We start from the raw sequence: 12,466 nt of genomic DNA, 5'->3' as shown, positions 1-12,466 counted from the left end.
AGTAACCTCACTAAGCCTATTCTTCAGCGTTTGACAAAGCATCTACTAACCAAAAAATTGTGCAGATTTACCAATGCCACTTCCATATATTACCCTGTAACAAATTTTGCCTGTTTATGCTGTTGTGGCATACCTGAGCAACTTGTATTTTACGCTTGCACTACAAAAATAAAGAATTTAAAAAAAAAAAAAAAAAGTTAAGTTTTAATATCCACGCATTAATGTTGCACGTTCTCTACTGTACCCTTACTGTTTCCTACAACTAGTAGAGTATTCCACTCCATAGGATACTCTACCAATATCCTTTCTCTCCTGTTCCCCTTACACTTTTGTGTAGTAATAAATATACTTAATTTTTTATAAAGAAATAAGAAATCAGATGCATTGTTAATGGGTTATACCCAGGAGTGTAGGAATATATACACTGGGAACATACAGAGAAGATTTTCTTGTAAACTTATATTTTTACAGCCTCAATGAAAAAAATATGATTTTCTTTTTAATCCGATCTTACAACACCTTCACTTCTGCTTTGTTAACTGAACTTTAATCGTATATAAGGCTCCTGCAGATTCAAGCAAACTAGGTAATTAACTGAACAAGAGATAAGAAAATTTAAATTAAACACACTGTGCAATATGGAAAACTACAACAATTTTACTTTTTGTCCAGTATGTGCACAGGTAGGCTGCTTCAGTCAGGGGAACTGTGGCTAAAACAAAGTGATTTTTACTCCTAAATGGCAGAAAATTGGCAGTGCGACTGCAGCGGGATAGTCTATGTACCAAATCCACTTCATTAAGCTTCAGTTGCTCTGGTGATTAAAGTTTTCCTTTAATTAATTAAGAGCATCTTGGATAAAACTATTTTCAGTACTATCGTGCTCAAATTAAGAGTTTTCCACGATAGCCTTGTCTCATGATGCCTTTTCCATCCTTTATGCATTGAACCATAAAAAGTTCACTTAAGTATCCAAATGCAAGCAGAAACAGGCTAATGAATAACCTAATTACTTACGTATCCATACAATAAATACAATTGTAATTAGATAGGATAATCCTTAGAACACAGCTTGTTACCAGAGTATAGTAGTGGGATTATTATAAGTTGGTTTAACAGCTTTTCATTAAAAACCTAAATACAAACATTTAATTAGCCATTTTAAAGTTGTTGTTATTGATTATGTGAAAGCTAAATAATCAGGATGAAGTGATTATAAGTAAGTAACTGCTTAGTAAATGAATTAGAATTTTTTTCTAATCTGTTTATTGTCCACCAATTTATATTTCTTTCAGCCAAATTTTAAAGAAAATATATATTGTTGTGTGCTTTTTAATTACCAGAAACCAGTTTTAAAATCAGAAAAAAAATGTGTACAAGAAGAAGAACAAATAAATTCAAAGAAAGATTATTTCAAAATATGAGTTATTATCTATGGAACTCCTGTTCTTCTGCAATGTTTTAAACTTGTTCTTCACTGTATAAAGGTTTCCAGTAGGGAATTGTTGGTTACACTATATCACATGTAGATAAGCGTAGAAAAAAAAGTCACACTTCTGCTGGGGAAAATTTCGCATTTTTGCTCTCAATAGCTAATATCATGGAAAATACAGATAATGTTTTTTTTTTGTTTGTTTTTTTTTACTTCTTTTGCCTTGAGCAATAAGCTATTTGAGGGCAGTTATTAACGACAAGACAGCATATGGCGGTTTAGTATGATAAATATTTGTATTCAACATACAGTAATCTCACCGTGTCAGATATAAAGAAAGTAAGTAATATTCCGGGAATATACAAATACAATATTTCTTAAAGTGAATAACATTCACCTCAAATTACAATACAAATAGAATACCAACAGAAAGTAATTCTCTTCACTATCTGCAGCTCCTCATTTCGAAAATGAACAAAAATAAGGTATTTATAGAATGCATAAAAAGATTGTTTATAAAACATTCGCTTTTTCAAGGTAAGGTCATTTTTAAGAAAATACTTTCTACCAAGTTTGAAGTACTTTTAGAAGGAGTTTCACTTGCAAAAAAAATGACTAAGCAATATACTGTTATAGATATTCTATTACAAAGTCCTTATAAAGACTAGTAATGCATATATTTAATGGAAACTGGAGGGGTTGAATAGCCAGTTGGGCTTTAATTGTGCTGCTGGTGACCCTACAAATTGGTAACATCTATCTACACTATGTTACTGTGCATATCATTACGTTATATACTAATCACATACACTCAAAAGAGAACATTTATAGTTGTAATTCCCTTGTGGTTTAGCAACATAGACCGTCCTCCTCACTATGCCAAATCATAACAAAGGAAGAGTCTTAATAGAAATGTCCAGCTTAATGTAAAAGTTTGAAATTAAAAACACTATCAGGGTTATTTACTAAAATGAGAATGCAACTCGAATTCAAGGGAAAATTGGAAAATGAAAAATGGGAAAACAAGAAAGAGCCCCACAATAGGTTGAGGTGGCCCATTTAAAATAAAATCAACTAAATATAACATACCTCGACAACGGTATGAAAAATGGCAAGTTCAGTGATAATCATGGAATTTAAAACCCCTGCACCTACAGTGAATGAGCAGTGTTATTTATTTATAATATTCTAACCAATCACATCTGTTAAATATCATCATATTGATCACCATGCCACACATTGGATGAGATTGGGTTGCCTTCCAACATGTCAAAACTTGTTAAAAGAGCATTACAAGTTTTTCTAAACTGGCCTCAATCCACTGGGCACTGAGTGGTAGAGGTTAAAATGCCAAATTTGCTGCAGTGGAAGTAACTATCTTTTTTTATACATAGGGTAAGGAGAATGACATTTATTTTTATGGTGGACTTAATCCTTTTTATATGTAAAATATATGTATATATAATTTTGCATCTAATTTAGTATTGCATTTTCTTTACAATTTGGTTGTTGCTAAATTGATGAATTGCTAAAGTCTTTTTACTCAGTTTATGCTAAGCTCAAAAATCCACAAGTGAATATGGACTTTTGGGGAAAGCCTGATTTATGTACAGCATGAATTCAGCTCTACTTGGTTACAAATGTGAAGATTAGGAGATAACCTTCACCATACATCTGAGAAAGAAGCTGTCAAAATGAAATGTAGGCTTGAATTCTGCAGCTGGTTAGAAATTTCAATTTAGGTTTGTAAAGATGTGATTTTTTTTAAGTTGAACAAATATTAAAAAGACATTCAGAAATGTAAAATATAATAATCTGTACATCAGAAATAAAAAGTGATTGAACTCATTAGCATGACATAATGAAACATTCCTTTGGTTGTTATAATAGCTGAGTTGTTCAAGGTTATGCTAAAATCGGAAAGATAAGCATCTGCTGCTGCTTGGCTACATAAAGACAAAAGGCTCCATTTGAGATATTAGATATCACGCACTTGAAATATCTGACCTTTTGCCTTGTTATGATGTAGTAGCCCAGGCAACATATGTTCCATTCTTATCTTTATAACAAAACATTTTAATCGTAATCCTAACACAATTTCCCATAATTGCAATGTGCAATTAAAAAAAGAAAAAAATGTACACTCCCAGAAATGTAATATACAGTCCGTTTTTGTTTATCTAAAAAAATTACATACGAAAAGCTAAATTGCTAAAATCATAAATTTGTAGTGTTCTCTGAGCATGACATTTTTAAGGAACACTCCAGACCTCTAAACGAATGAAATATTTAGTTTATTATCATTATGGATATTCCTCAACAACGATTCTCCCAGAGCTACAGTTATTTAAACATTTACACTTAATAGCTAGGTAACAAAACATTTATTGTATCCATACTCTTTGCTCGCAGTTCATAGCTGTATTTCATCCATTCATGAATAAATAGCATTTTACATTGCAAAGAACTACAAAATTTAACAAATGCAACTAATTAGGGACTTCATTTAATATTTTTAATACTCTTTTCAAATTACCACAATCTGATAGAAAAAAAATCAAATGATGTATCTAGAAATATTCCTATAGACTTTATTAGTAGCATTTGTAGGTACAACATTTGAAAACGTTTGTGATTGTGAACATTTTAAAAGGTTATCCAAAAATATTAAATAAATACCTAGGTTTCCACTGTCCTCCAGTGTACAAAACATGAATTCATTTCTCTGCCAAGAACCTATTCTGATGCAGAGGGGCTGTAAAACATCTTATACATTACTGTACATGAGTTAAAGTGACTCTGTAAGGTATAAGGCTACATTCAGGTAACTAGGGAGGAGGTGGTGTTCTGGGTAAAGTTTCAGACAACAGTATTTGCTATATGTGGACATCTAGTTTCTTTAAAATATACAACCTTAGCAAATCCACTGGAAAAAAGTAAAAAAATATTTAAGGCATACAAAAGAAAATAATATTTAAAGTTAGACCTTTGCGTTAGCTTTTTTCAAGTTTGCTTTCAGAATTGTGTCTCTTGTTGACTGTTCTTATCACCAGAATGAAACATTGGAGTGAAAAGGCATATTATAATCAGTGATACACATAGGTGATTCTGACAGATTCTGCAGATAAAACATATGAGTTACTGAACACGCTCAATATATTAATAAGTAACAAACCCTGTGGTCTTCTAGTTGATGTTTTATATCTTCCAAATCAGGACCCAGTTCAGCATCCATTTTCTTTGTTCGATCCTCTGTCTGAGAGAGCCAGTCACTTAGTTGTTTTAATTGTTGATTTTGAAGATCCATCAATGTTTTATGGAGGCTAGAAAAAAAAAAAACATCAATGTTTTACGGAAGCTAGAAAAATAAAATATAACAAAATGTACAACATAACATGAAACATATAATAACAACTGTGTGCAGTTAAAGGCACACTCTAAACACCAAAACTACCCAAGAGTGCTATAGTTTTTATTTTGTTAAGAATGCCCTGGTAATCTGTCCAATGTAAGTAGACAAACTTTTATGGAACAGTTTGAAATCTTAGCTGAGGTCCACCCACTTTCTGCTTCATTGCAGCCCGTTGTAGAGTCACAAGCTCATATCAGGAGCTTATATTAGCTCACCTGGGCTGTGCAGTGCAGGGCCTGCTCACTCTCAGCCAAGCTAAGGCTGTAAAGGCATGGATTAGTGGCCAGCAGACCACTACATGGTTTGATTACTTACATTGTGTGGGTGCCAGAGCACACCTAGCACCATAACCACTAGAGTGATCTGTAGTGGTTACAGTGCTTGTAGCATTCCTTTAATAATAATCACTGACAATGGTATCAGGTACATGCATACATGAATTTGCAATTAATAATATACAGCAAAGCCGATTAAAAGCTAACCCTCTCCCTTCAATACTTTAGAACAAAAACTCCCATGATACTTTGCTGGCTTGTAGAATGGCAAAGTGTCATAAAAGTTGTTCTAAAATATCTGTAGATCTAACTTAGCACCCCTGCTATACAGAGATGTAGGTGAGAAGGGGGATGTGCACTTACTGCATTGTATTATCAAAGTATTGATTTAAATCACCGTAAAATGACTGTGATATAACAGTGGAATATAAGGGAAAATATTAATGTAATTCACTTTCAAAGGAAAAGCAAAACACAATGTACATAGTATTCCTGAAAATAAATATCTCACTGACTTTCTTTTGCCTGAACATATTCTCATCCTCAAGCCGCATTAACTGACATTAACATTATCTAACAAACATCTGTTTAAACTATGTCCTGCTTCAGGATGGGGCTGGATCAGTTGCTTGCATAGGCCAGGCCAGCTCAATTACTTTTTCATTGTTTCTCTTTTTATTTGGTAATTTTCTACTTTGTGCATGCTTTTGTTTACACTCTATATTTTCCCTTTTATATTATTGCTTTTGTTTTTCTTTTGAAGGCCTCAGTTTCACCCATTTTTCTTTTTTTTATATATTATTTACCTTTCTGTTTCTTTTTTATATTGGGATTACAAGATTGGAACTGCCTATAATTCTGGCAAGCCCAGAGCCCGATTTACCATCTACTCCACAATTTCATGAGTCAGTTGAAAACTGAAAGCTCAACCATTGGAAGGATGTAGATGTCATAGACAAAGATTAATAATTATATATATTCAAGAAATGTTAATATTTGTTTTCCAGTGTCATTATAACCACCCATCCCAGCAATTTGTTGGTTTCCATTATACAAGGACTAGTTGAAATTCTATGTTTCCGCCGATTCACTTTTACAAACAGTATGACTGATATCTACTCATATAGTTTTCAAAAAATTTCATAATATGTCAAACTGACTCATTGTAAACTAACAATTGGCAGTGAATATGCTGCCACTTTCAACTTCATCTTTAATTTGACATTTAAACAGAATAGTTGCCACATGTTGCTTTCTATCTCCTTTATGCACTGGGCTTTTCTGTCCAGCTGGAGTGAAACCAATTCCATTATTTGCTTATAACAATTTGCTGACCACGAGAGAGCACTAGAGAGCTCTATTCAAAATAAGTGAATGTATTTCCTTAATCCTAATATCTGCTATACAGTCAAAACACTGTGTGGCACCAACCTGCATCTCCTCATAGAGAAGCATTGTATCAATGCATCTCTAGGAGGAAAGTTCAACACCTCCATGCACAACTTGGAGATGCTGAACGTCAGTGCTGCAGATAGGTTTATAATCAGCACTCAACTAACATTAAGGCATAAAAAAAAATACATTTAAAAATATGAAAATATATCCATTTATGGTATTGCAATTGTTTTTATATTTGTATCTATCTATATATCTATCTATCAATCTATAATTTGAATATCTCTCGTGTCTTGCTTTAGTTTTTTTTTCTGATATGAACATTCCTACATACTTTGATTGCAATGCATCATTGAAAAGCAGTTGTACTCCTGATAGTAATATACATAATTGATAGGGAGTAGTATTTCAATGTTGCTGACCTTGGTATGTCTTAGTTTATATTACATACATTGCAGTTTTGAGTGTGGACATTTTCTATTTTATTATAATTATTCTATAAAATGGGTGTCATGTTCTTAGGAATACATAAATGCTTACTTTAAATTGTTAAATTTATATATATTAAATTGTTCAATTTATATGTCATTATAAGCATAAAAAAGGGCTGGAAATTGAATCAATATAATGATCATGAAATGACAATATTACTTTATTTCCTTTAATAGTAGTTACATTCATATTTATTTATTTATAAAACATTTTATTATTTTAAATGAAAGAAATTGATTTGACAGATGTTGGAAATACAGTGCCGAACATCCTAATAAATATGTGCAATTCTATTAATTTATAATAAATAACAAATCAAAATTAGCATATAATACAAGATTAAGTAAAGTGACACATTCAGTTTCACATAACTATTGTACCGTAAGCAAAATGAGAGGGGAAATTGGAAAACTATTCAAAGGGAAGAATTCTCAACGAGTACCAGTCAGTGAATTGAACAGTTTTGTGAATAAGAGCTTTGTGATGGGGATCCAAAGCCCAAAGTCTGGGCTCCCAATAACTTATTTTCCTACAGTAATAGTAGGTCTCCAGACAATCCAATTTAAGCACATAATGTAGCAAAGAACCAAGGTGCATTAGTCTTGAGAGATCCAAGTATAGAAGATGGTTGTTCTGGCAGCCGTCAAAATCATATGAATACACTTAAAGTGTGTAGTATTGTCACTAGAGGCACCTGCTCATTGAAGACTTGCAATTATTGAAAAACGAAATATTTTGCATTGACATACACTGTTAATGCTTCTCTATGAGAAGCATGTGATTGGTGAAGTGTGATGATTGCTGAGCATGCACTATAGGGCTCAATTGCTTTCCTACGAGAAGAAATAGACTGGCACAAGATCATCATCAGCCTCAGAAGAGGAGAGGTTAACTTTAACGGAAAGGGGAAGGTAATACTATAATGGGCGACAGAAACACTAACATAATTAATTATAATTACATATTAAATATATTAACTTATAATGTTAGTGTTTGTTTCTATCTGTTAAACTTTTGGCCATGAGAAAGACTTTAACTATCCTCGTGTAGGTAGAATAACAGTATCGAAAATGAACCTGCTACCTTTCATTCTGTAGAGATTTCACGTTTGTATCAACAGCAAAAAACAGATGTGAGGAACGCTGATCTTCATGGACATATGTCTATTTTCAGCCTATGAATCTATTTGCCCAGTGGATTATAAAAATCCTTCCAAGCTTGAATCCTAAAATGTATTGCATTATATATCATCTAAATGCCCTTTAATAATCAAATGATGTTTATTACTTCACAATCCCTGGCATGTTGGGAACCCCTAACCTTAAACAGTATTTCCAAGTGGCCCTACTGACTCAGTCTATACTGTGGTTGCCAGGGCTTTTCTTCCATTACCCCATGCATATTCTCTTGTGGCTCTTACCGAATTACACTTTCCATTTGTCTCACCCATACAATAACTAGTATTGCTGGCAATCTACTGTAGAACTGGCAGATAAAAACATCAAAACCTGCTAAACTAGCTACACTCCAGAAGATGTCATGGTAAACCACTTACTATACTGATTTTGAATGTTCATTCAAATGTTCACATTTATCTCCCGATTTAGTCAAATGTGTAGTAACAAGAATGCTTTAAATGCACAAGAAAAGCCTGTACAGTGTTATCTGACTTGCTTCTCTTGCTCTGCAATTTAAGTGTTAAATTTAATCTTTTTCGTAGCACTAGAAAGTTTTGTACCTGCTCATAATCATAACCTACGGCAATTTTCTGCAATTCCTGAAAACTAAACTTAAAATATGGGATATGTGATGTTGGTCAGACAGCTAAGTAAGCTGCAATTTAGAAAATCATGCTCATTTAAAAGACAGCGCCACTCTATATTTCATGTTTATAGTTGAAGACACATGCATAAAGCAGAAGCCATTTGTAAGTTTTGGAAGCGATCCGAAGCATGGATGGCCTTATATCTTTCCTGTATCACATCGTATTTTAGGACTTATTATTTCATTCACTCCTAAATGTCCTTTTTACTGTAACAATAATGATAACATTAATCTCTATAACACTTTGCCAAAAAAAAAAATAATTTCACACATAAGCTGTCAAATTTCATGATTTTATATTAATAAAAATATATTTATTTTCTGAAACAACTTATTTTCCGTAATAGAAACAACAAATAATCCAGAACCCTAAGTGTTTTTTAAGTTTTTTTTTATTGCTGCTTTTTAATTTATTACATTCTCTTAATTTCATATTCCATTCTTCTAATACTGAGATTAGACAATTTGCATGGAGTATTGCATAGCGTTTCAATGCTTGTGCATAAATGTTTGGTTTCTTCTCAAGCATATCTTTAATCTCTCATTACCTTTAATATCACAATTTTTGCAGCTTTGACTACACCTGCAGTTAGGTCCAGACATACTTGGACACTGACTAATTTTGTTATGAATACAAACAATAGTGTATTTTACAATTCACAACCAAAGTGCTTATATATTATACAGTCATAAAAAATAAATGAATACATTGCTTCCCTTATATGCAGAGTCTCCACCCGAAGATATCCTCTTATCGTCAACACACAAATCTAAATACCATAGGGGTGATACTGATGAAATGAAAGAAAAGGGTAAAACATAGCGCAGAATGTTTGTACACTTGGAAAAAAAATATGGTACAATTGGCCGCTCACTATAGCTAAAAGCAAAAAATGCCTTCAGAATAATACAAGTCCTCTCAAATCTCAATTTTCAATCTCCTCTATTCTCTGGACTGTAGGGATGCCTTCAGATAGTGTATACCCTCAGGTGACTTCCCAGGTCTCTGGTTGGTAAATCAGTTAGCAGCAATAAAGAGATATAATGCAACAAAGTGAATTAAAAAACAAGTAAAGTGCAGAAAAAGATTTGTCCACCTGTGGTGATATTGCACATTAATTATTATTAACTTCCATGTAAGTGAATAAAACTTTTTTCTGCACTTTACTTGTTTTTTTGTTTTTTTTTACTTGTTTTTATTCTTATTTTATTTTTGCTTATAGGAATTGTGAGTGACTAATTGTACCATATATTTTTCCAAGTCTACAAACGGTCTGCGTCATGTTGTGCTGCTTTTGCTCCCTTTAGCAGGATCACGCCTATGATTTTTAGACTAATTTTGTTAATTCTACTGTTTACCACAATAAATGTAAAATATAATTAAATAATGAAGATTAACTCAAATCAGTCTCTCAGCTTTAATCTGATGGTATTCACATCCAAATTGGAGGAATGGTTTAGCAATTACAGCTCTTTAATATGAATTTTATCCATCCATCGTAGGCAAATTGTGGCGAATGCAGCGCTTATATTCCCAATATTCATCTATGAAAAGCATTAGATTGGCCCACCATCCTGGAGTTCCGTCACCAGGATGACGCAACCCAAGGATGAGATCGCTGCAGTGCCGAAGGAGACTCGGCGCTCGAGAAAAAGTATTTTCTTTTTCATTTTTATTTTTGTACAGATGTAGAAGGGGGAGATAAGGATGTCAGGACTGTAGCATTACAAATTCAGGTATGTATTCCTAACTCTAAAGTATTCCTTAAAAAAAATAAATGAAAATTGTATTAAATGTATATTTGTAATGTATTATTTTGCATAGTCTTTTTTTGCTTGGTGATATAAATATACCAGAGTATATCTGTGAACAGAATCACTGTGCTTTGAGCAACAACATAAAAAGGGCTAATGCAAAACTGCCACTTCCTGCTCAATCAGCCATGAGCCTATTTGACATGTCTTGTTCATCTGGGATCAGAACCCTTCAAACTGGTAACGGAGAATATACAAACCTGCCACATTATCCAGGGGCTGACAGACTGACATAAACAGAACCTTATGTGAAAGCAGTGTAGCAAAAACATAATTTCTGACTTGCATCTGCCCTGTGTTCTACTGGGTACAATGGTTTTCCTTTAATCAATCGAATCTGGTATAAAAAAGTTACATTTTTTTATTTTTTTATTTGTGCTATATATATATATATATATATATATATATATATATATATATATATATATATATATATATATATATAAATCCGATATAGAATGACTGCTCACCGGTCTTTTAAAATGTAAATATTTTATTGGATAAAGTTAAAAAGTTTCAGTCCCCGCTCGGGACTTTCTTCAGGGTCAATAACAGGACAACTGGTTCAGTCCCTGCTCCTGTCCTGTTATTGACCCTGAAGAAAGTCCAGAGCGGGGACTGAAACGTTGGTCATTTTTTTACTTTAGCCAATAAAATATTTACATTTTAAAAGACCGGTGAGCAGCGATGCCATTCTATATCAGATTTGTGTCTTTGGAGCTCAGGTTTTTGCACCCAGCAGTGAAGGAGTTAAAGCATGAGTGCAGGGGATTTTTTCCCTTTATATATATATATATATATATATATATATATATATATATATATATATATATATTTGGATTTGTGAAAATATGGTCAGATTAATGCAAATACCCTATCTACCATCAAATAAATAGTGTTATTGATGTAATGAATATATGCATTTTCATTTAAGGATAGTATTAAATGACAAAATGCATCATATACTAAGGATCACATAAAAAGTGTATGAATCACTCCTGGTTTCCCTCAGATAAAATGTTTTAAGGCTTGAAAAACAAGTAACCAAACATAAAGGAGTAGCCAGTCGTATGTGCTATATTCACTGTTAGGGTTATTCGTTATTCAGTAAAGTGAGAATTATTGGGATTTGAAAGTGTTTTTTTTTCTTTTCTTTTTTATTGAAGGGACATACATCACATGGCGGTTATTTGACAATTGGTTTTTGAAACCAGCAAGCAAACACTTTTAAACAAATATGCAAATGAAAATAAAGCAAGAAAAACATTGAAACATTTAATAAATGTAACTATAAACTTAATTAGATTTCATTTCTGGGCTATTTTCTTTAGCCTACTTCCCCTAGGTTACCCACCCAGCTTAGTTTTAGACCAGTAATACAAAAAAACAAACAGCCACAGCACTCAGCAGAAAAAAAGGTACATCAGGTTTCTGGAGGATCCCAGCTCCTAATCTCTAAATTAAAATGCCATATAATTATAATGAAAGCCACACTTAAGACTCAAATACATTTTTAGATGCTCAAAATGTATTATTTAAAGTAATTAAAAATAAGTAAACAAGTAGAAAATATGTATACACAAAAATAAGTCCTGCGCTCAAACTTCAACTACTCTTGGGCGGCAGTAACGACCATAGTACACATCAGCACGAGAAAAAAAGTTACCTGCACACTTCCCAATTCCCTATGCATATTTAAATAAATAGAGGTTATTTAGTAACTCCAATGGTCATTAGATGCAAGCCCAAATGCCACGTCAAGGTGGTGCCACGTCAGTTGAAAATATGTGCATACTGTCAGGGGGAAACCCTGGACTAGCA

The 12,466-nt window shown here is 32.8% G+C and overlaps 1 protein-coding gene across 1 annotated transcript in view; it reads right to left on the bottom strand.

Annotated features, from left to right (window-relative positions):
• The window catches only part of DMD (dystrophin), a 2,317,639-nt gene that overhangs the window by 1,523,943 nt on the left and 781,230 nt on the right, over positions 1 to 12,466 (bottom strand). The window contains exon 12 of the mRNA XM_063457949.1: positions 4,608 to 4,755. Within this exon, the coding sequence (XP_063314019.1) occupies positions 4,608 to 4,755 (148 nt within the window). The remainder of the gene's footprint in view (positions 1 to 4,607; positions 4,756 to 12,466) is intronic.

This window comes from Pelobates fuscus, chromosome 1 (assembly GCF_036172605.1).
Source record: "Pelobates fuscus isolate aPelFus1 chromosome 1, aPelFus1.pri, whole genome shotgun sequence".
Classification (NCBI taxonomy): Eukaryota; Metazoa; Chordata; class Amphibia; order Anura; family Pelobatidae; genus Pelobates; species Pelobates fuscus.
Note: the sequence above shows the minus strand (reverse complement) of the source record. Positions and strands in the feature narration are given on the sequence as shown.